At 48.0% G+C, this 23,718-nt stretch overlaps 1 protein-coding gene across 3 annotated transcripts in view; it reads right to left on the bottom strand.

Annotated features, from left to right (window-relative positions):
* B4GALT4 (beta-1,4-galactosyltransferase 4) overlaps positions 1 to 23,718 on the bottom strand; it is a 48,919-nt gene that overhangs the window by 2,769 nt on the left and 22,432 nt on the right. For 2 of the 3 annotated variants that reach the window (XM_045001222.1, XM_045001223.1), the window contains exons 3-7: positions 21,377 to 21,573; positions 13,172 to 13,658; positions 11,037 to 11,269; positions 7,054 to 7,241; positions 1,293 to 1,415 (exon numbers count right to left, since the gene is read on the bottom strand). In XM_045001222.1, coding sequence (XP_044857157.1) covers positions 1,293 to 1,415; positions 7,054 to 7,241; positions 11,037 to 11,269; positions 13,172 to 13,442 — 815 coding nt within the window. In that variant the 5' untranslated portion in view covers positions 13,443 to 13,658; positions 21,377 to 21,573. The remainder of the gene's footprint in view (positions 1 to 1,292; positions 1,416 to 7,053; positions 7,242 to 11,036; positions 11,270 to 13,171; positions 13,659 to 21,376; positions 21,574 to 23,718) is intronic. The other variant, XM_045001224.1, reaches the window with a different exon arrangement.

Below are 23,718 nucleotides of genomic sequence, written 5' to 3'. Positions count from 1 at the left end.
TGGCCCCAATGAAGTCAATAGGTTCACATTCATCTTTAGGGTTCAGAGTGAACATCTTACTGCAGTAACTGGGCAGCTGGCACCTCTCGAACTATTGTTTCAGGCTGTCTGCAGACTGAGACACATCATTGCATCAGTTTAACCTCTTTACATTTTGAAGGGTCTCTTTGCAACAACAAGCACTAAATAAATGCATATGTATGTGAGGTACTTCAAGTAAGAGCCTAACTTCAGGCACCCACCTTTGAACATTTTGGATGTTTTGTTTTTTAAATAAAAGTTTATGGAACACAATCCTCCTGCAAGTGGAGAGTTTGAAAGCAAATTTCATGGCCACAGAATTGAGACGTACCCAGGGCTATTTGTCACCAAAGCAGCTGAAAGAGCATCTAGCTTGCAGTCAGAAAGCTAAATAGAGTTTGAGGAGCTGAAGCCCTAAGGCTTCTTGACTGAATACAGCAGAAAATTGTCAGATGAATGAGACACACTCAGGGCTTGGCTACACTTACAAATTTGCAGCGCTGCAGCAGGGTGTGAAAACACACCCTCTCCAGCGCTGCAAATTGCGGTGCTGCAAAGCGCCAGTGTGGTCAAAGCCCCAGCGCTGGGAGCGCGGCTCCCAGCGCTGTCTGTTATTCCCCATAGGGAGGTGGGGGAGAGCTCTCTCCCAGCGCTGGCGCTTTGACTACACTTAGCGCTTCAAAGCGCTGCCGCGGTAGCGCTTTGAAGTGCTAAGTGTAGCCACAGCCTGAAGTTTGCATCCTCAGACTCTCTTCACAGAACTTCCTTTAGGAGGAGGCTCAAAAGAGAGCAGTACGTTTAATACGAGACAAAGAGCAGAATACAGATGTAACTGCTTCCACTGCAGCCCTGAGGAGGATTCTCAAGAGATGCCCCTCTTCTGGATACACAGAAGAAAACAACACTGAAAATCCTACCCAGAATTAACGCTTTTGCTCTCGGTGAAATCAATCGTTTCCCCATCACCCAGAGAGCGCAGCTATGTAAGTATCTTGCTGCCAGACACAACCACAATCAAGTGTCATCTCGATTCCAGCACCCAACAACACACTGCTGATCAGCCAGTAATACCCTGCCACGCGCATTGCAAATTCCCTGACTCGTTTACTCTTCATATCTCAAGAACTTCCAGTGGTACATTCCCTTCCCTATTCCTTCTGAACTGAAGTGCTCATGTTAAGTCACACTTGGGATATTATTGGCAGATATCCCATTCATCCAAATCCTATACCATACCACATACACCCATTTCCCACTAGCCATTTGGTTACCTGATTCGGAGGTCGTCATCTTCTGCACCCCAGCCCCAGTAATTGTTAGAGAATCCATTCACATTGGAAAACTGATCCCTTGTTAGAGCAGTTACTCCCCCAAAATATCCCTGGTAACGCAACCTAGAAACAGACAAGAAGGTATAGTGAAAAAACCTGAAAGATAGAAGTGACATGAAATGTAAGAACTAATACTACTGGAAATACAGCCCTGAACCTTGGGCCCAAGCTGCAAAGTTTGAATCAAGGTCTGAACTTTCTCCAAAATTCAAAGGTGTTCAGGTCCTGGATTTAGGCCCATTTCTCTCCAAAAAACAGTGATTCACTTCAGAGTGCTAATCAGAACAACTCTCTCTCCAACTGGCAGTCTGGAGCATTCTTTACTTTGCTCCTCAACCCTAGATCGCTCCTTGCCAGTCAAAGATGGCTCTGTATCCCAAGGGCTCCAGATGAAAAGGGAGGCAGCAAGGCTACACAATGACATACTGAAAAGAAGGAGAGCTATTTTCTAATCAGCGGATTGGTAGTATCACAATTTGACAGTAAAGTCTTGAAGACTGGATATGAAAAACTGATTGCAATGGTACAGAGCTAAAGGCACGGCAGGACAAATTCAGAGGTGATGTGTTAAGATACTGTAATGTGTAAGGTAGTGTAAGTTACACAGCGATAAATTAGTGCAAGGGAGCTTGACTCTAAGGGAGATTAATTTCAGCTTCTAGCTTCTCTGTCCTGGAAATTACACCAATTAGGAGGTGACACACTTTACTCGCCCTCTTGCTAGTTGCTTTTTCTGACACACTCCTCTCCTCTGACCTTAAGGCCTGGGTTACAACGCAGCCTGCCAGGTGATATGCAAGTGGCTTTAAATTACATATGGGTCAGTGCGTGTGAGTAAGTCTAAGCAGATGTAATGCATAAGCTGAAGAGACTGGAAGAAGGTGTCCATTACCGTATATACAGAGGATAAGCAATGTAAACAGCCTGGAAGATCCAAGTGCTATTATTCATTTCTTTAATGTGCCCAACATGGAACAGTTTCCCACCAATGACCAAAATAAGTGCTCCCACCCACCTATTTTCCCAGCCTATTTTCTTTCTACGGTTAGATGATTTAGGCTGCCCCTTGTACTCCTGTCACTCTCTGGGACTGCAGTCTGCTTCTCTAGAGACAGTGTGCCTGGTCGGTCTGTGAGCAATGAAAGATGCTGTTCTGGCTGGATACTCTCTCCCTCTGATGTCTCACCTCTTCTTCCCCTCCTTCTCGCAACTTCTCTTCCTACTTTCCCTTCACCTCCTCCCCCAGCATGCAAAAGGAGGTCATCAGGCTGCAGCATGCAAGGATTGATGGTGGGGAAAGGGTTTGAGGTCTTGTGTTGGATAGAACTTGCTGTGAATTGTAGCTGTGTCTCACCACCTACAAACTGTAGTGAGGGGTGGTTTAGAAAAGCAGAGTGATTTGATCAGCTAGATGGACCAGCAATTACCCCATCTGTACAGCCGAACAAGGGGGTTTGAGTACAAGCCCATTTGAAAGTGTGATCCCAGCACCTAAAATTAGTAGCTCTGCTAGCGATCTAAAATGGGACAGTGGGTTAAGCCTGCCAAGGAATGGGGAGGGACCAATAAAACACTGACTTCAATTCAAGGTTTTGAATTCATTTCACACCAATGACATTAGATCTGTGCAAAGAAAGTAGAACTGTAATGTTTGAGAAGGGTAGCCATGTTAATCTGGATCTGTAAAAGCAGCAAAAAGAGTCCTGTGGCACCTTATAGACTAACAAACGTATTGGAGCATGAGCTTTCGTGGGTGAATACTTCGTCGGATGTGGGTATTCACCCACGAAGGCTCATGCTCCAATATGTCTGTTAGTCTATAAGGTGCCACAGGACTCTTTGCTGCTTTTATAGAACTGTAATGAGGCCCCATATACACACACCCCACCCATTTCACTATCCAGTTTTGCTCTCTGTTGAATGAGTCATTGGACTCCCTGCAATAGTGTTGCCCACAGTGATTACCCCCATTGTTCACAATAATCAACATTTCCTGGAACAGTAAACAAGGGTTTATAGCCATCACACCTATGGGCCTCAATGTGAATGTGATTTTGTTGTCTCTCTCAGTGAAGCAAATCAAGTGGCACCATCCCAGCCTTGGGGAAATACCAGGATGCCCATCTGCGGAACAGTGAATGCCTGTTGTGCTCAACAGTGGGGATAATAAAGCGCTGTTTCTAATCTGTTGTTTATCAGGTGAAGCTCCACAAACCTGCTTTACTCAAGACACCCTGTTGCATGACCCCTGTGCTTTAAGGCTGAAAACAGCTTATAACAGGAAAAGTCAATCTCTTTTGAGTGTTGTGAATGGGCTTTTAACAAAGCCATCGGAAAGGAGTGATAGGCTCCATCTAATGACCTGGTTGTGTGTGTATTAGTGTTTCAGCAACCTCAGAGGGGTTCTTCCTTAGGGGAAGAGGTGGAAGCCTCTCACTTGGTACTTTTAAAACTAGACTGGTGGGGGGTAAGGGAGGGACCACTAGAAAATATACAATAGCAACAACTGTGTGCTGACCCCAGGGAGATGGGCTGGCTGAGCTAGAAGGGTTTTCCATCCTCAGCTTCTGGGACTCAATATTATAAGCATGATGAGAAAAGTTTCTTACCCTCCCAAAGAATCGAAGATCAAATTGCAAATTATATAAATACAGAACTACTTAAATGTAGTCACTCTGGGGGAGAGTGCAGCGGCCAACTAGACAGTCACCACACAGCAACAGGGGATAAGAGGCAATTTTCTACAAGGCCACTGGGGCAAATCCCTCCTCTGACAAAAAATGCCCTATAAGTGTCTATGTAGAACAGATAGGGCCTTACATTTTAAGATCCTGTTTCACAGGCACCAACTCCGTGGGTGCTCTGGGGCTTAAGCACTTATGGGGGGAAAAAAAGGAGGTGTTCAGCACCCATGGACAGTGGCCCTGCCCGCACTCTGCACTGAGGCTCTGCTCCCACTCTGCCTCTTCCCCTGCGGCCCCGCCTATGCTGCGCCTCTTCGTGCCCTGCCTCACCTCTTCCCCCGAAGCCTCCGCCACTTGCTCCTCACCCTCTTCTCACCCCCATCACACGCCCTTAAGGCAGGAGGGGCAGGAAGGAGTGAGCAGCCAGCGGAAGGTGCTCAGGGGACGGAGTACGGGCATAGTTTGGGAGAGTGCAGGGGAGCACTCCCCCCTCAAAGAGAGGTGAGGGGGGGTGTAGGGTGTGTGGAGGGGGTTACACGGGGTCATGTGCCCCTTCTCCCCCGCCCCCGATTTCTGGAGCGCCAAGCTGCCTTGTAGGACTGGCTCTGCTCTGTCCTTCACGAACTGCGCCTCCCCCTCCAACGCCCCCTGCCCAGCATGTTTTGGCTCAGGGAGAGCAGAGAAGCTGTTTTGGCTCAGGGGCAGGACAGAGAAGCTGTTCTCCAGTGCTCCAGGCCACTGCCTCCTGGGTCTTAGTGCCTGCCTGTTTACCATACAACAGTGAGTGCCGCTGGGGGGGGAGAGCAGGGCAAGGGGTGGGGTGGAGAGAAGAGAAGGGGATGGGGCAGGGGACAGTGGGGAGAGGAAGAGGGAGGGGATGGGGAAGAGGAGGGGTTACAGAAATGAGGGTGGGGGGGAAAGCAGGAGCCCAGCATGTGGCATCTGCTCCGCAGCAACAGCAGCCCCAGCAGGGAGGTGGCTGCAGCAGCACTAGAGCAGTGACATTGCTGCCACAGCTGGTGCCGGAGCAGCTGCCAGCAGCTGCTGGGGCTCCCCTGTTAAGCCAGTCCTCCCCACCCCCGTTAAGCCAGTCCCTCCCCACCTCCCAGTCCCGGCAGTCCAGGTACCACTCCAGGCAGGGGGAGAGGCAGCAAGCCAAAGAAACTGGCTTCAGTGTGCACATGTGCGCATGCATGGGCGCACCCCTCCCCCCACAAAATAGCAGTCAAACTACAGCTATGGGAGGGGAGCAGAGAGTAGCCTTGGGGGAGGGGGCAGAACAATGCCAATCAGGGGTGGCGCACCCACCGGGAAAAATAAGAACAGTCAGCGCCTGGGTCCTGTTTGAAAGATCTGCACATAGTAAACTGCCTCATTTATCCACCTCAGCGGGACAAAAGGCTGAGTCAACCCTGATGGGGTTTTAACATGTGGTTCCAGGCTCACTAGGGCTCTATCTAGCTTCTTACATGGGTCTCCTGAGCATAGGATCTGAATCTCACACACATGATAATGAAGTTGCTGGGATGTAGGGAAGAACTGTCCCAATTTTAAAGATGGGTATAGGAGGCAGAGATTTTAAAAAGTGACTTGCCCAAGCTCACATGGGAAGTGTGTGGCAGAGCCAAGAATTAAACCAAGATCCCAGTCCAGTGCCTTAACAACATACCTATCCTTCTGACAGATTTTTTTCCTCTCTCTCCAAACCAAGGCTTGAAGCACTAAATCATCTGAATGAAAACTAGCAGCTCTTTCCCAGAGACAAAGGAAGACTTCGAAAATTAACTGTAAGAAAATCGCTACTAAGAGCAAAAATTCATCTGTGATTCATTACTCAAAACAGATGTAGTAACTAGGGCATCTGAGGCCATTCAAGTGCCTCAAGGAGCATTCCATTGTTACTCTTCTGGAATCCAACTATCTCTTGAATAACTGAGGTGCTTGCTTTTACTGTGTTCAGTGGGCTGTCTTATGGCCCTTGGTATTCTCTCTGCAAGGCACAGTACTTCCAGAAATCTGTTATGAGGCTGGTTGGAATCCTGGAGTTAGACTGACTGAGTGGTAAGAGAGACAGGGTGGGTGAGGTAATATCTTTTATTGGACCAACTTCTGTTGGTGAAAGAGACAAGCATTGGAGCTCCACAGAGCTCTTCTTCAGATCTGGGAAAGATTTATCCCGTGTAAGGATTTGCACATTTAGTCTTTTCCCTGCCCCCTGCCACCTCCCACCCCCAATCTTTTTATAAAGGGTATAAAGGAGTTCTACTTTCACACACTACACATCAGCTTTTGAGTAGCACAACATTTATCACTAATATTTGGATTGGCATGGCATTAAAAAAGGAAGGATGTCTTCAAAGAAAATGCTACTGCATTCCTACTCAAACTCTTCTAAGTATTCATGCCAAATTTGAGGGCCTCGCTTATTTGAGGAGGGTGGGACTTGATTTCCTATTTCACACTCTAGATCTATTATTTGTGTTACAGTAACACCTAGAGGGCCCAAGTGATATCAGGACCCCACTGTGCTATGAGCTGCACAAACAGCTAATGAGAGGCAGGATCATCCTCCCAAAAGTTGCTCTAATAAAGTTACCTCTTCTACAGATGTAGGCCTGATACGAAGATCTTACAGAAGAGGAAACTTTATTAGAGCAACTTTAGGGAGGATGATCCTGCTAAAAATCACAGGACCAGGAGACCTGAAATGAATTCCCAGTTCTGCCACAGTGTCTATGCATAACCTGCGATACATCACTTAGCCCCCTCAGAACCTCCATTTCCCCATGTGAGAAACAGGGCTAACCACAGTGACCTACCTCACTGGTGATTTGAGAGACTAAATTACCGGTAATTTATGTTTGTAGAGATCCTTGGATGGAAGGCGCTATAAAAGGGCACAGTATTGTATGAGATGGCAGGGAATGCACCAATCTAAGGGTCCTTTAGAAAGGGGAATGTTACCAATAATCTGGCAGTTACTAGTCAAAATATTGTCCAAACTCTTTCATTCCTACCTGTACCCAGTGTTGTTCCTGCCAACTACAAGGTGCTTTGGTTGTTTGTCACACGTGTACATGTTTAAGTCATTCTCTGGCACCAGGTCCACATCATGGAAAATGAAACAGTCCCAGTTTTCCTCCTTCAGGGCCTCCAGGTATCCTACATTCAGCAGTTTAGCTCGGTTAAACTTGGTATTGCCAGCCTGTGAAAAAGGAAAGGAAAACAAGGCATACATCAAACCCATTAAAGGTTATTTGCAGCCTGCCCGGATTCCATCCTAACTACATAGTTTATAGTATCCTTCATGGCTCTTAGCCTTTATACTGTACCAAGTTCTCATACCAAACAAAGAGCTGTTCCTTGACATATTATCTGGGCATCAAAGCAGCCAATATTGGGAGGTGTTTCTTCATCCCCTACCTGTCATGAATGGCCATGGACAGAGTCAGACAAGGCACAGGTTATCTAGCTGCCAGAAGTAACCTAAGTTGTGTGATACTATTCTACTCCCATCACTGATCTTGCCTTAGAATTTCCATCAAGCAAAGTAATGAAAGAGCAATGACCATGTAGCTTAGAAAGTGCAGAGTGTAAATGCAGTTAGCATGAGTTACATAAACATCAAAAATAACTATTATAAAATTTAGCACTTTTCTGCTAAAGCACAGAGAAGTAGTGACTTGCTAAAGGCCACACATTATGTGCAGAACTGGGGAAAAAATGTGGTACTCCTAACACCCAGTCTGGTAACCCACTCGCAATCTACACACACTGTCTTTTATATACACGGAACTGTACCGGGACTTCTGGCTTGGGATTTTATTTTATTTTTTACTGGATTGTACATGTTTACTTTTTGCTATAATTTGGTGCCTCTTCCCTTTTCAGAATGATCAGTTCTAGAGGTTTATTTTAAATTGTAGCTGCAGAATTTCGAGCTGTAGTTGGTCGTTTCATAAGCCTATGCTGGTGACAAAATTCACGTTAGAGAAATGACGCAGCCGTCTAATGAGCATGCATGTATTTGCATGCACGCACGCACCCACTCACACACTAGCCTGCAGCACACATCCTGTGGCTATGTGTGAATAACAGCCTGCAGTGCAAACAGAAAGAGAATGACAGTTCACATTCCCTTTAAAAAGGAAGTTAACCATTTTCCATCTTTATCAATGTTTATTTTTATAAAACCATCTGCTAAAAAAATTAGGATCAATATTGTTTTATCAGTCGCCACTGGACTTAACCCTGGGCTAACATACATTTCCTGCAGACGAAGCAGCACACACCCACATAGGATTCAGTTGTGACAGAGAATGAGCTGCAATGTATTAATCTATGAATACTGATGTGCAATGATGATATGAATAGATAAGTGATCTGATCAGGGAGGTACATTTATTGTGTAACTATGGTGAGTTAATAGAATTTCCTGTAAGACTACTGATCTAACTTAAGAAAGATCTGAAGAGACAACAAACAGGAAAACAACGCAATAAACCTAGGTAAGCAGCCTCAAACCACACTTGGAAGACAATGTGACAAGCTGTTAAGCTTCTAGGATCCTGTCTCCAGGCTGAAGTGTCAGAGTTGTTTTGCCAAAGCTGGAAGCCTGAAGATCAAAACACTAAAGAGTTTAAAAGCCCTTCTCAGAGGAATGAGATGGGGTCCTTTCAGGATCCATCCAGGAAGACAGAGAAGTGCTCTGTGAAGGAGTCTGAAGAAGTTGGCCCTTCTCACATCCAGGGGATGATAAACCTGGGGGAAGAGCAGGCATGCATATCCGTTGAGTATGGCCTTTCACTTACATATTAGGTCAAATTCAGCCTAGGCTGGTAGTTACAAAGAATCTAACATCTGAAAGCTGTTTGGAGTCACTGATCAGGTCATCCCAATCCAGTTCCTACATGCAGAGAGCCACGTCACAATTACCATTGGCTCTAACTGCCCCTCTTGTTGCCAGTTTCAGCCTAAACCCAAGGACTGCATAACCCATGGAGATTAAACTCCCCTTTCTCCCCCTATAAGCAGGCTTAAGGCACACTGGTGGAAGAATAAATTGCGGAAAACAGCTCAGCACCTACTTTGTGGACAAAGGAAACATTTGTTCTGCAGGGCTTTCACCAGTACCCTTAAAAAAAAATACATATTTTAAAAATAATGTGAAGGTGACCTGCAGAGGGAAAAGGATTGGGTTGGTGCCCTTTTCATGATCAGTGTAGAAGACTTAAAAGGCACGTTGCTTCTCTTTCTCGCTCCCCCAAAATCACCCAAGAGGCAGTCCCTGCATATTTAGTATTAAAAAGTCAGGTGTGGTCCACCCTGCTTTTTCTGGAACACAGTGTGGACAACTAGTAAGGTTATGACCTCACAGTTAACAAGAGCAAGCAACAGCAGATCCTCAAAATCCCTCCTCTGTGTTTACACGTTCTGATTTTGTGTGTGCCTATCCATCACCACCCCCTAACAATAAAGGACTATGGGAGAGTCCCAGTCCACATCTGAGTCTTCAGAAGAGAGACCCTCCAGCAAAACAGGGAAACCAAGACCTGGTACTGTTGATAGATTAGACAGACGGAGCTTTGGGGCCTTCTTTAATACGTCCTAAAGTAGTTTAGGAAGGACATCCCCGTCTTCAGACAACCTGTACAACTCTGATTCAGAGCAATGAACAAACAAACAAGACAGGATATTCCAAGTAAAAGCAGATCCTGCCAATCACTGCTGCTCCTGTTCCTAGATGATTTAGAACTAGAAATAGGCCTTCATTCAGAATTTCCTGCCTCTTCTTGGTTTATGACACAATTGTGAGGTTATTTAAACAGGACGGGGTGGGGAGTTTTACATTAATTTATTTGTTTTCTGCTATCTGAATAGTGAATCAGAGTAGAGCAGACATGTGAATGGAAGTTTAAAAACAGAAAGTCCTGAGAGTGGGTTACGAGAAAAGCATTTGCTGGTTTCTACTCCCAGAGCAGGCTGCTGTTTCAAGCTCACCCTGACCACAGCACCAGTGCTGGGCATGAAAGAAACCCAAGCAAGGGTTAAAATGCTCTACGAAATTAGCAATTAAGTTAGCAGAGTCACTGAATGTGAACAGGCAGATCGCAGAATCTCAGAGGTATCAAACATACTGTCAGGACTTCACATTCCATTCATCTTTGCTACTCAAAGGGTACCTGTATGCCAAAGAGTTCTTATTTAGTGTTTTGTTCTAGACAACAGGAATTTGTACACAAGTACTATGATGTGAATAATGATTGTCACTATCAATAAACTATCTGAAGGCGTGGAAGAGACCCATGAACCAAGATCCTCAATCTGAACACCCCCAAAATTTTGGGCCTGAGAACATTTCATCCTGGTTGTGTAAGTTTAACGTGCTAGGTAAGTTAATTTTATCAGTAACAAAATTATTAGGACGGTCAGGTCACCTCAAGCCCTAGCTCGGGAACGGTAAGTAAGCTACAATACATTTAATAATTTATTCAGGCTGGCAAGGGCTTTCTATGTATGATTTTAAAAGCTCTAGCTACATCAAGGACATTTTCTAAAAATATTCCCATCTTTAACAATAGTCCAGATTCCCCAGTATTAGCACCAGAGTGAGCCCCAGTGCAGAAGGACTGCCAAAGCCATGTTAGCGCTATAACAATTAGACTTGTTCTGAGCAGGCTGGATGGCACCGTGCATAAAGCACAAGAGGCAGCTACCAACCAGTCTGTCTTGAAGCTCGCAACATTGTTAACATAGACAGAACTGAATTGGTGTTAGCGAAGGTGGGACATTTTTAAAGAGCTTCTCTAATTAAGACAGGATCTCTGAGCAAAAGGAATGCCCTTGTTCTCTAGCCAATAAAGGAGACAGCCAGCCCTAAGACACCATCACAAAGCCAGGAGGAATATCTACAGGGCAGAAGAGTTTGGGATGCACAGGCGTTAATCAGTCTCCCATCCCTCCCAGGCAGGTCGTTCTCTTGCCTTCATTGTTGCCTCACCTGGTGGATGACATAGATACCATAGTCCAGTTGCTGTCTCTGTAGGAATGGGTGGAGGTGCTCCAGCAGGTATAACAGGTGCTTCTCTCGATTGCGGTGTGGGATCAGGATGGCCACTCGTTGCAGTGCTGAGCACTCAGCAGGGCGATGCCGGCCTTTTGCAACCTGTGGGTTCTCCTTCTGAACCTCTTCCAATGTGAGAGATGCTTTGAACTTGAGCTTGCTGGGGCCCTCTGTAGGAGAAGCACAGGAAGCATTCTTAATTCATTTCAGGTTTCGGGCTAGCTCAGTGCCTTCAGGGGAGTGGCTCTGCACTCCAGCATTTATAGATTCCAAGACCAGAAGGAGCCATTCTGATCATTTAGTCTGACCTCCTTTGTAACACAGTCCATACAACAGCATGAGAAGCCTGGGTTCAATCCCAAATTCTGTTTTATCTTGCTTCCCAGATCAAACGGAATGGAGAGTGCTGTAAAGGCAATACATGAGTCCTGGAGGGAGTGGGTACTTGGAGTTGCTTAGCATTTATTCATTGAAGAAGCAATGCCAGTGATACATAAAAAGAGTCCCACTCAACCAGAAGGATAGTCATGGTTTCAACATGGGCTTCAAAGAGAGGGAGGGGAGGAACAAGAGTGGAGAGAGATGTGAGAATAGAAATGATGAGAGAATAGGCTTTAACCATGGACATAGAAGAATGTAAACATTTTAGGGTCAGGAAATGACTCAATCCAATATTCCCATGCCCAAATGAGACCTTTTCAATAGCTGCTGTGCTGATCCTTAATCATGGCCTCTGCTGACACAGAGAAAGCTCACTTGAGGGAGAAGAAATCACACAACTGTGACTAGAGATGGTTGCAAAGTTTTGACTGAAAAAAATTCCCAGGAAAAAATAAATGTTTTAAAACTATTTTTTTTTTCAGGAAGAAATGTCAGTATTGCTCAACCAGCTTGCATGAGTGTGGGCATACAAAGAGGACAACGTGGTCCAGAAGCTTTGTGCTGCTAACATAGAAATCACCCCCTGGCAGTAAAGCTGAAAAAGGTAGCATGGGCCAATATGGCGAACCTCAAGGTTCCATGGGCCACTCAAGGTTCCATGGAGCTACAGTACTAATAAAAATGGCCAGTCTAAGAAAACAACAAGGAGTCTAAGGAAGCCTCTGAAGATGTCCATTTGACCCCTAGCCAGGAGGACAGCATTAATCCCCTAAACAGTCACACAGTCTTTGTCAAAGGAAGGTGCACTTATGAAACTGCATTTCATTTCCCACCAGGGTTTTCACATCTGCTGTGGAGATGGAAAGGGGAAGGAAGTGTATGGGTTGTGAGGAGGATGGAAATCTCTTACCACAAAAGCAGGGTTCAGCATAAAATAAAGAGGGGGGGGGAAGAGTGAACCAGTGGAATCGGCAAGCAAGTCAGGTAGGGGCAGAGACCCATTTCTTACAAAATTATTATTCTGGAGTTCAGCACATTGCAATATGCATTTCAGAAAATGGGCTGTACTCAAGTACTGCAGATTTAACAGATTAACCAATGAAAAGTACAGTATGGGACCTGCAATGAGCCCAGTAACCAGGTACTTACAGTTGCCAATGGAGCACAGTATCCAGATATCAGGCTGCTACAGCTGTTTTTGATGGGTTTTCCTTCCCCCGCCCCTTCTGTCCCCACTGTCTAGTTGGCTGCCATAGCCAGTAAGTGCAGATGGGCCTGACTAGTCTCACAGGCAAGCTCATTCCATCTCCTTCCAGTGTTAGCATGGTGGGTTTTTGCTATTCTTTCAGAACGAAGACAGTTATATAGGTAACGCATGAGCTGCCAGAGTTAGTTTAATTCACCTGGCCAAAGCACCATCACTGGGCAGGGAATGGCATGGACCCAACAACCTCTCCCCATAATGTATTAAACTGTCCTACACATCTCTTTATACTTCTTAAGTATTTCTAGGGTGAAGGGATATCTAACTGTTAAGAGGATGCTGTTTATCTGTTATGCAACAGTCACTAGCTGTGAGTTCGGTTCACAGGAAAAGCACCTGGGTGAGAGGTGGCCAGAGGGGAACCAAGGAATCAGTAGCACAAAAGCAGATTTCATTCATTAAAGATACTGAAGACTGAGCCACTTACGCAGGTAGGGAGAGAGAGCAGGGCAGTGACTCATGGTGGACTTCACTGTGTGAACTTCTACAGTTGTCATGGCCTTCTTTTTCTGATTCCCCTTCTCCAGCATGGTTGCCTTCCTGAAATTCTCCATCAAGCTCTTTCCTTTGGGAGTCTCCTGTACAGTGTCCACAAGGTAACTGGAGGTGGCCCATGCCACCACCATCATGCACAAGATGAAAAGCAGCAGCAGCCTGAATTTGTAGGAGAGGTGAAGGATGACAGAGCTCAAGCCCATGGCCCTCTCTCGTTTGCAAGCCACTCCCTCAGCAATGTTCCCGATGCAGCCCTTTCACCATACACTTCAGAAGGGTGAAAATAAAGGACCCAGAAGGAATGTCACAGTAAGGCAGGAAGCTGGGAGATATCAAAGGCTGCTGAGCCTCCTGTTGCTTTGGAATCCATGGAGTTCTGGTACAGCGATTGTTGGAGGGCAAACATCACATGACTCACCCTAGACCAAAACAGAGAGAAGAGGTTATTTATATTCCCCCAGCTACACTGCAACACACTCCCCCTGCCCACCCCATCGAATTCACTAGAAGAACATGAGGTACAAGGGGTGCTAACAGAGAAGCAGGAGCCGAAGCGGAGAGCCAAAGCAGCACTACAAAAAGTTGGCAGGGCACGAGACAGTAAGTCGAGACACCTGGGTTTTGTTTCCAGCTCTCCCACTGACCTGCTGTGTGACATTGGGCAAATCTCTTCCACTCTTTGGGCCTCTGTTTCCCCTCCCACCCTCTCTCTCTGTCTGGTCCTATTTAGATTATGAGCTGCAGCAGGAACTGTCTCTTACTATGTGTGTGTACAGTGCCCAGCACAATGGGGCCCTGATTTTGAGTCTCTAAGACTATTTCAGTACAAATAATTAACACCAACTGGAAGGCAGGAAGCTCTGCCTGGCCTGCCTCTAGCCACACTCCTGAAAAAAGTGAGGTATAACTGAAATTACCTCTGAGGAATTAAACTTGCTTTGCTTCAAAGTTTAAGGAGAGATGTTCTCAGGGATGCACCCCAGGAGTGAGCCACACAATGCTTGCTTAGTGTCAGAAATCCTTCCTTCCCCACCCACTCACCATTACCACCTCGTGACCCCTACCCTCCACTTTCTTCTCATCTGCTCTCAGAATGTTGAAGAACTAGCTGGGAGGAGGCAAGTTTTCCTGTTTTTCTGAGTGGGAGTTTCATTTTCAAGTGAAATTTTTCCCGATGATACTGGCAGACCAGGTGCCAGCTCGTGCCAAGGCCCCAGGCCTCACTGAACATTTACAAATGCATAACTGGAAACCAGTCTTGTTTACTTGTGTGTTAGCATCATCAAAACAGATAATAGGTGTTAAGTTGATAAGAACATGCTTAGTGTTTAGACTTGATAAAATGCTTGTAGGATGTTACATGTATTACTCTCATTTATAATCTCTCTATAGCCCATGGTACAAAATTATACTGAGTGTTTGCATTGTAAACTTCTGTAACTGTGTTACACAACAAACGGGAAAAGAAGCACTTATAAAAGTGAAGTGCTTGTCCTGCATACAAGAATAGCCCATTGAAAGCATTGACCTATTTTGTAGCATCTAAGGACAGAGTCTTTGTTGACTGCATTCCTTACTCCCTCCAGGAAGGAGAGACCTATGCATAAACTTATTCCATCAGTTTTGGACTCTAGAGAGGAAGAGATAAAAATCCCTATCAAAGAGAAACTGAATCTCTCTTATGCTATGTGGACTTGGAGGAGCAAGGATTTCTAAACATAACCATAGAGATCCCCATGATGCTTGGCATGGTTTAGCCTGGGGGGGCAGGGGAGGTGGAGGAGACATTTTGAATTGACAGATCGCTACATAGAATCATAGAATATTAGGATTGGAAGAGACCTCAGGAGGTCATCTAGTCCAATACCCAAAGCAGGACCAGCACCAACTAAATCATCCCAGCCAGGACTTTGTCAAGCCGGGCCTTAAAAACCTCTAAGGAAGGAGATTCCACCACCTCCCTAGGTAACCCATTCCAGTGCTTCATCACCCTCCTAGTGAAATAGTGTTTCCTATTATCCAACCTAGACCTCCCCCTCTGCAACTTGAGACCATTGCTTCTTGTTCTGTCATCTGCCACTACTGAGAACAGCCTAGCTCCATCCTCTTTGGAACCCCCCTTCAGGTAGCTGAAGGCTGCTATCAAATCCCCCCTCACTCTTCTCTTCTGCAGATTAAACAAGCCCAGTTCCCTCAACCTCTCCTTGTAAGTCATGTGCCCCAGCCCCCTAATCATTTTTGTTGCCCTCAGCTGGACCCTCTCCAATTTGTCCACATCTCTTCTGTAGTGGGAGGCCCAAAACTGGATGCAATACTCCAGGTGTGGCCTCACTAGTGCCGAACAGAGGGGAATAATCACTTCCCTCGATCTGCTGGCCATGCTCCTACTAATACAGCCCAATATGCCGTTGGCCTTCTTGGCAACAAGGGCACACTGCTGACTCATATCCAGTTTCTCGTCCACTGTAATCCCCCGATTCTTTTCTGCAGAATGCTGCATAGCCAGTCGGTCCCCAGTCTCTACCAGTGCATGGGATTCTTCCTTCCTAAGTGTAGGACTCTGCACTTGTCCTTGTTGAACCTCATCAGATTTCTTTTGGCCCAATCCTCCAATTTGTCTAGGTCACTCTGGACTCTATCACTCTAAGGATTTAAGCTGCAATTCATTTGTGTTATATGCTTGCTTGCTTGTACCTGTAAATAACTCATTTCTTTTTTCTAGTTAATAAACCTTTAGTTAGTTTATTACAGAATTGGCTACAGGCATCTTTTGTGAGATATCTATTTGAGCTGGGGTAAGTGACTAGTCTCTTGGGATTGCAAGCAACCTGACTATTTTGTGATTTTTGGTGTAAGTGACCATTTATCACTAAGTCCATCTTGTCTAAGTGACAAGATAGACTTGAGAGCTTAAAGGAACTGTCTGTGACTCCATGATAAGACTATTACAGTGATCCAGAAGTTCACATTTGTTACTGGGTTGTATAATTAGATTTCACCAACATACCACCAGTCTGGGGTGTCTGCCCTGTTTTTGACAGTCTGCTCTGAGGTAAGCACTCATGGTCATGAGCCACTCCAGACAGCATGATAGAACCAACCTTTTATTTCTTTCCCCAACCACCTCACAGGTTCCATGTCCAGAAGACACTCCCTCTCACTGACCCATGATCACATAGCTATGATGTTAATTTTTCATGATACAGACCATACAAGGAAGAGAGAAATTAGACTGTAACAGTGGTATGTAGCCTATCACTTAAATCAGCTTCTGTACCAGATGACTGGAGGACAGCTAATGTGATGACAATTTTTTTAAAATGCTCCAGAAACAATCCCAATTACAGGGTGGTAAACCTAACTTCAGTACCAGGCAAATTGTTTGAAACTGTAGTAAAGAACAGAATTATCAGACACATAGATGAACACAATTTGTTGGGGAAGAGTCAGCATGGCTTTTGTAAATGGAAATCATGCCTCTCCAATCTATTAGAATTCTTTGAGGGGGCCAACAAACATGTGGACAAGGGTGATCCGGTGGACATAGTGTACTTAGAATTTCAGAAAGCCTTTGACAAGGTCCCTCACCAAGGGCTCTTAAACAAAGCTGTCATGGGATAAGAGGCAAGGTTCTCTCATGGACTAGTAACTGGTTAAAAAATAGGAAACAAAGGATAGGAATAAGTGGTCAGTTTTTACAACGGAGAGAGGTAAACAATGGTATCCCCATGGATCCGTATTGGGACCAGCTCTGTTAAATATATTCATAAATGATCTGGTAAAAGGGGTAAACAGTGAGGTGGCAAAGTTTGGAGAATATACAAAATTACTCAAGATAGTTAAGTCCAAAGTAGGGATGTAAATAGGGTTTAAAAATAGTAACCATTTAACCTATTAAAATTCTGTTGGTTAAATGGTTAACCATTAAGGAGTTCTGCCAGCCCAACCGGGCACGGGATCCCGGCAGCCAGCAGAGTTTAATTGTTAACCGAAACTGATAAGACTACTCCTGAGGGCATTCTGCGCCAAAAAATTAAAAATTCTGTACACAATATTTTAAAATTCTGCAAGTTTTATTTGTCAATAAATAAATGCAGAGTCTCCAGGATGGCAGTGGGGAGCACAGGTTGCACGAAGGTGGAAGATCCCCCTGCCCAGGGCCGTCCCTAGCTGTTAAGGGGCCCTACGTGGGGGAGAGGGGGCGGGCCCCAGGCCTCTGCAGGACAGGAGCAGGGGGTGGGCTCCAGGCCTCCGTGGGGGGGAGGGTTGGCTTGGGGGGCAGAGGAAACCACCCCCCAGCACTCACCGGCAGCGCGGCTGGGGCCAGGTTGCTGCACTCCCGCTGCCGATGAATGCAGCAGCCCAGCCCTGCTGAACTCTTCAGGGGAGTGGGGGCAGGGCTGGGCAGAGGTGGGAAGAGGCGGGGCTGGGGCAGGGAAGGGGGGTGTGGGGCAGGGGCGGGGGTCCTGGGGAAGAGCCAGAGCAGGGGCTGGAGCAGCACGTAGCTGCGCAGGGCACCAAGAAATGTGGTGCCCCAAATTTCCTGGTGCCCTGTGCAGCTGCGTGCTTTGCTTATGGGTAAGGATGGCCGTGACCCTGCAGCCTCTACCCCCAGGACACGGACTCAGTGGTGCGGTTGCACCCAACCCTGACACAGCATAAGGCCTGGGCCTGCCCCAGAAACACCCTGGGCCCCTGCCCTTCTGTGCCAGGTGCACCAGGTGTGGGGCAGGCAGGCTCAACCAGGCAGGATCCAAGTGTGGAGGGGCTCAGTGTGGGGGGATCCTGGTGTGAGGTGAGAGGATTCTATGTGAGACAATCTGGGTGCAGGCAGCTCTGTGGGGTGTCTCAGTGTGGGGGATTTGGATGTACAGAGGCTCATTAGGGGGTTTCAGATGCAGGGGCAATGGGACTCTGCAGGGGCTTCCAGATAAAGGTTGTTGGGGCTCAGCGGAGGGGTCTGGGTGCAGGGGTCTCAGCAGGGGTGTATGGGTGCTGGCAGAGTGGGGCTTGGTGGGGGGTCTGGGTGCAGCTAGTTGGCAGTGGCGTGGGGGTCTGGATGTGGGGGCTCAGGGTGGTGCAGGGGGTAGGGAATCAGGGTGGGAGGTTGAGTGCAAGGAGCTCAGTGGGGGGTGGTCTGGGTGCAGGGATGGGGGTCTGGTGAAAGGGGGTCTGGATGCAGGGGGGCTCCAGATGCAAGGGTTGAGGTTCAGTGAGGTGGGGTTCGAGTATGAAGGGCTACGGAGCTTCTGGATGTACCGAGTGAGGCTTGGCAAGGGTGCCTGGGTATGGGAGGGTCTGGATGCACAGAGGTTGGGTGGGTGGGGGAGCAGCTCTCCATACAGTTACCCCTCCCCCACAGCTGAGGAGTGATGGGGGCAGGAAGCGGGGGAGGATGCTGATCTTCCTGCAGCTGAGGGAGGTTTCTGGAGGTAGATCTGAAACAGCCCCAGCCACTTCTTTCAGGGGAAGAGGAAGTCCCATCCTCTCCTGCCTCCAGCCCAGCAGGGAATAGCCGCAGAGAAGGCTCTGGCACCAACTCCCTGTAGTACTGAAGCAGTGGGAAAGGACAAGGTGAAGGCTGGTGCTAAGTGAGAAGAGGGGAGCAGTGAGAGACAAGGCCAGTGATACAGGTTGGATCAAACATAGACAGTGTTAAGAACAAGGAAAGTTATTTTGAAACCAGCAGAGCTGTCTCAGGATGGGGGGCTATGTGGTCACAATCTGTCTCCTCCTCCCGCTTCCTCAGCTGGGCACTGCTGAGTGTGAGGGACAAGTCTGTGGCTGGCGAAGTGACCTGGTTTTACCCACCCCTGGTTCCACCTTCTTTGGTAGGAGAAGAGGGCTTTTGCCTTTTCAGGGAATACACTGGCACCTAGCAGCAGCTTCTCAGAACAACTCTCTCCTGCCCCCCTCACAGGGCTGTGGTATGAGTGAGGCAGAAGCCAGGGGCGGCTCTAGACATTTCGCCGCCCCAAGCACGGCGGCATGCCGCGGGGGGCGCTCTGCCGGTCGCAGGTCCACCGGAGCCGCCTGCCGCCCTCGCGGCGCCGGCAGAGCGCCCCCCCCCGCGGCATGCCGCCCCAAGCACGCGCTTGGCGTGCTGTGGCCTGGAGCCACCCCTGGCAGAAGCACAGATGAAAGGAGAGGGAGATGCTCTGCATAGCAGTTGCAGGGCAGAAAGCAGCAAGCAGGGAGGAGGGAACGCTACTTCCTGCAAAGCCCCAGGGTCCCCATTCCTGCTCCGAGAGGAAACTGGGAAAGGTTAAATGGGGATAAAAGAGGAGAACCTAGGGGCCACAGGAAAGCAGAAAGGACAGTGGGGGGAACACTGCCATTCAGAGGGAAAGGCCCTGAGTCTGCATGAACTCAGGGGAGAGGAGACTAGTGCAATAATATTTGACACCTCCCCACTAAATGTTTAGTTCCCATCTGCAAGAGCATGGGGGCAGAATCTCCCTTCCAAAAACAAAAACAAGAGTCAAATTAAAGCCCCACCTCTTCTCAGTCCTTCCCCCTTGTCTATCTCTCCTGCCCTTGAGACTGTACTCACTGATCTCTGTGTTCTTTTATCAGAGGGGTAGCCGTGTTAGTCTGGTTCTGTAAAAGCAACAAAGAATCCTGTGGCACCTTATAGACTAACAGACGTTTTGCAGCATGAGCTTTCGTGGGTGAATACCCACTTCTTCAGATGCAAGACTGTTCTTTTGTGGATTATTCTGCACCTCACCATTACAGGGACGCAGCTGAGTTTGCTTGGCCTTTCATTTTCACCGTTTCCCCCAGAATTTCAAAAGGAAAAGCACTGGAACATTTGGTAAAATGTGTAAACAGTACAAGTCTCTGCAATGACCTCTGAGAACGGGAAGGACCGGTTTGTTTGCTTTTTAGATTTAGAGAGAAATAAAACCTGCACCAAGGAGAACAAATTACATGCAAATAATTCACCGAGTCACTGTTGGTCACTTTCAACCCCACACTAATGCACTAAAAATGGAGTGAATGTGAAAGTGGCCGGATAAGCTGGCTGCCCAAGTATGTACCTAAGGTCTCAGACGAGAGTGTACTTGGGATGGGTAGCCTCTCCTGCTGCTCACACTACCTGGCTACTTTGCTATTTTTAGCTCAGTCAGATCTAGCAGGGTTATGTCAAACTGGAAGTTACACCTTCCACCAACAATACAGAAGGAAAACAAGAGGCAGCAGCTAAAGGTCAGCATGGGTAATGAGAATACTGGTAAAACACAATGCTTTTCATCACAGGAACTCCAAGTACTTTACAAATTAAATCCCCCAACACCCTTGTGAGGTGGATGTCATCATCCCCATTTTGCAGATGGGTAAACAGGAATACAGAGGGGGAAATAATTTACTCAAGGTTCACACAGTCACTTATTAACAGCCACTGCACTATCCAGCAGAGAGTACTCCCCTCACATTTAAGGCACAAAGTCATAAAAGTAACTATATAATAATGGCATCTCAGCAGATCTCCTCCTTGTGCATATTGAATCTTGCATCTACAAACTTTAGTGATGAGCGCACAGTTTTACGGCTTTTTACTCCTACGGAGCAAATACAACTAAGACACACTGACTCAAGAGTTTATTTCTCTTGCTACTTCCTCAGAGCTAACTAAATTCTGACTGCAGAATCATTGTTACTGGTGATGAGGCACATGCAGAGAAGTGGCCTTGGGGTGCCAACTCTGAAGCATGGGAACACCACCCACCATTCCAAAAATGCAACCTCTGCGCCATGAGCACTTGCATTTCCCCCCACACACACACCCCGCGAGTGATGTGCTGCCAAGATTCTAACAAGGAATCTCTGAAAAACATTCTACCTCACTAAGGGCTTGTCTACACAGGCACTTTACAGCGCTGCAACTTTCTCGCTCAGGGGTGTGAAAAAACACCCCCCTGAGCGCTGCAAGTGTCAGTGCTGTAAAGTGCCTGTGTAGACAGTGCACCAGCGCTGGGAGCCACGCTTTAACGTTGCCAGCATTAACGTTGCCAGTGAAGACGTGCCGTTAGCAACACATGGAACATTCTCTGGGTAAAATGCTCTTCCCCAAAAACATCCATCAGTTCCTCACTCTCTCCCCCTACAAATCAATGAATTCTTCCACACTCACCCAAGTTCTGTGAGCTGATTGGTTGGGAATAGGTTCCCTCTGATAGAAAGGCTGAGTGATAAGGTGAGGATAGGATCCTTTTAGTTCTTGAGGTAGGTGTGTCTCCTCTAGAAGATTTTAGAATCTTAGCTGGTGGGGAAGGGAGTTGTGAAGGAAGAACAATGCTCCAGGCTCACTCTCAGTACAAACACTTCAAGCTGTAAGAGAGAGAGGTAGGTGAGGTAATATATTATATTGGACAAGCTCTTCAAAATAGAAGTAGTTGATGAGAGGGACATGCATTGGCAGGGAGACAGGTAGGCTGCAGTGGCTACAGGATTCCTATTCAGCAACTTCTTCCCATCTCTTCCTTATTTGTGACTCCAGTGGGCTGTGCAGAGGGAAGGAGGGCACAAGAACTATGCACGGCATCCCTCATTCACTGTTAAATGTCATCCATAGTAGACACTTAACTGAACAGGTTGATGCACAAACAATTCAGCATGTCCTCATTAGCCTTGCTGAACTGGCTAAGTGTGAGCCAGTGTCCACACTGATTTGCCAAAACCAATTCAGCTACTTGTACATTATCCCCACCATGGAGGGTGTTTCCGGAGTGGAGCTCACAACCCCACACCATAGCTGCAGCCAATAGTTCATTGACTGAGCATCCCCATTTTGTCTCCCTTACCATGAACACACTAGAAACCTACCCTCAAATAATGCCCCCTGAAAAGGCCATCCTCCAGCCTTCAGGAAACCCCACAGCTTTACATGTCCTAAGTGAGCAAACCACACTTAGTTTGCTAGCTGACAGGCCCCTCTCTGCCTCCATGCCATGCCCTATACAGTTCTCCTCCCACCTCACATTAAGTCAGCCATGGAAATCGTACCCCACCACAAGCCTCCACTAATCCCCTCCATTTCTGCTCTAGATATCCTTGGCTACAAATACCCTCTCAATAGCTCCCCCACTTTAGTGCTACCTCCAGTCATGCTAAATAACACCCCACAGAAGGTATTGCCCCATCCAGTGCTGACAAGAGAAGCTGATCACCATCAATGCAACACTTCCCTCTCCCTTCCACCTCCGCCAAGAACTGGTTCATCAAAACCCTTAACGAATAAGCAACAAAGAAACATGGAGCTCTAGAGGGTCAGAGAAACAACATTCTTGGCCTAACCTGACAGGGAACTGAGGGTCAGGTTACTGACAATTATATAAAGCAGGGGTCGGCAACCTATGGCACACGTGCCAAAGATGGCACGCGAGCCAATTTTCAATGGCACGCTGGAGCCTGACGGGACTCCAGCATGCCATTAAAAATCCTTCCCAGCCTGGCCTGCTCTCCTCTGCCCTCTGCTCCCCCCGCGGGGGCAGGGAGCAGAAGCATAGCCATGCACACGGGGTGGGCAAATGGCCCCACTCTCCGGGCACGGCAAGCCGCGGGGTCCACGCTCCCGGGCCGGAGCGCCGGGCTGAGCACGCCCTTCTCCCCTCACCTGGAGCCCTGCTGCTGGGGGTTGGGGCTGCATGCTCCCGCGGGGCAGCATTTGGCTCCGCGGGGAGGCAGACATGCTCCCTGTTCAACTGGAGCTCTGCCGCCGCCGCACTCAGCGCTCTGAGGGCCAGGGCTGTGCTCTCCCGCGGGGCAGCGTGTCTGGCTCTGCGTGGAGCCTCAAGGTAAAAGGCCCAGGGCTGGAGGGATTGGATAAGAGGTGGGGGCAGTTAGGGGACAGGGAGCAGGGTGGGTTGGATGGGGGGGATCCCGGGGGCTAGGGGCGCGGGTATCTGGAGGGGGCAGTCAGGGAGCAGGGGGGGTTGAATGGGGCATGGGAGTCCCAGGGTTTGTGAGGGCGCAGGGGGTGGATAGGAGTCAGGGCAGTCAGGGGAGCGGGAACAAGGAGGGTCCGGGGGGGGTGGTCAGGGGACAAGGAGCTGGGAGGGGGGGGTTGTATGAGTTGGGAGTTCTGGGGGTCCTGTCAGGAGGCAGGAGTGTGGAGAGGGGTTGGGGCAGGCAGGGAGTGTGGGGGGGGTTGGATGGGTCAGGAGTTCTGGGGGTCCCGTCAGCGGGCGGGGAGCGGTTGGATGGGGCATGGGAGTCCTGGGGATCTGTTTGGGGATGGGGGTGTGGATAAGAGTTGGGGCAGTCAGGGGACAGGTATGGGGTAGGGTCCAGCCCGGGGACAAGGAACAGGGAGGCTTAGATAAGGGGTGGGGTCCTGGGGGGCAGTTGGGGGCAGGGGTCCCAGGAGGGGGTAGTCAGGGGACAAGGCGCAGCGGGGTTGGGAGTTCTTAAGGGGGCAGTCACCCAGCCCTCTCCCCTGAGCCCTGACACCCGACCCCTCCCCACACACACACC

The sequence above is a fragment of the Mauremys mutica genome, chromosome 1, assembly GCF_020497125.1.
Source record: "Mauremys mutica isolate MM-2020 ecotype Southern chromosome 1, ASM2049712v1, whole genome shotgun sequence".
Classification (NCBI taxonomy): domain Eukaryota; kingdom Metazoa; phylum Chordata; order Testudines; family Geoemydidae; genus Mauremys; species Mauremys mutica.
Note: the sequence above shows the minus strand (reverse complement) of the source record. Positions and strands in the feature narration are given on the sequence as shown.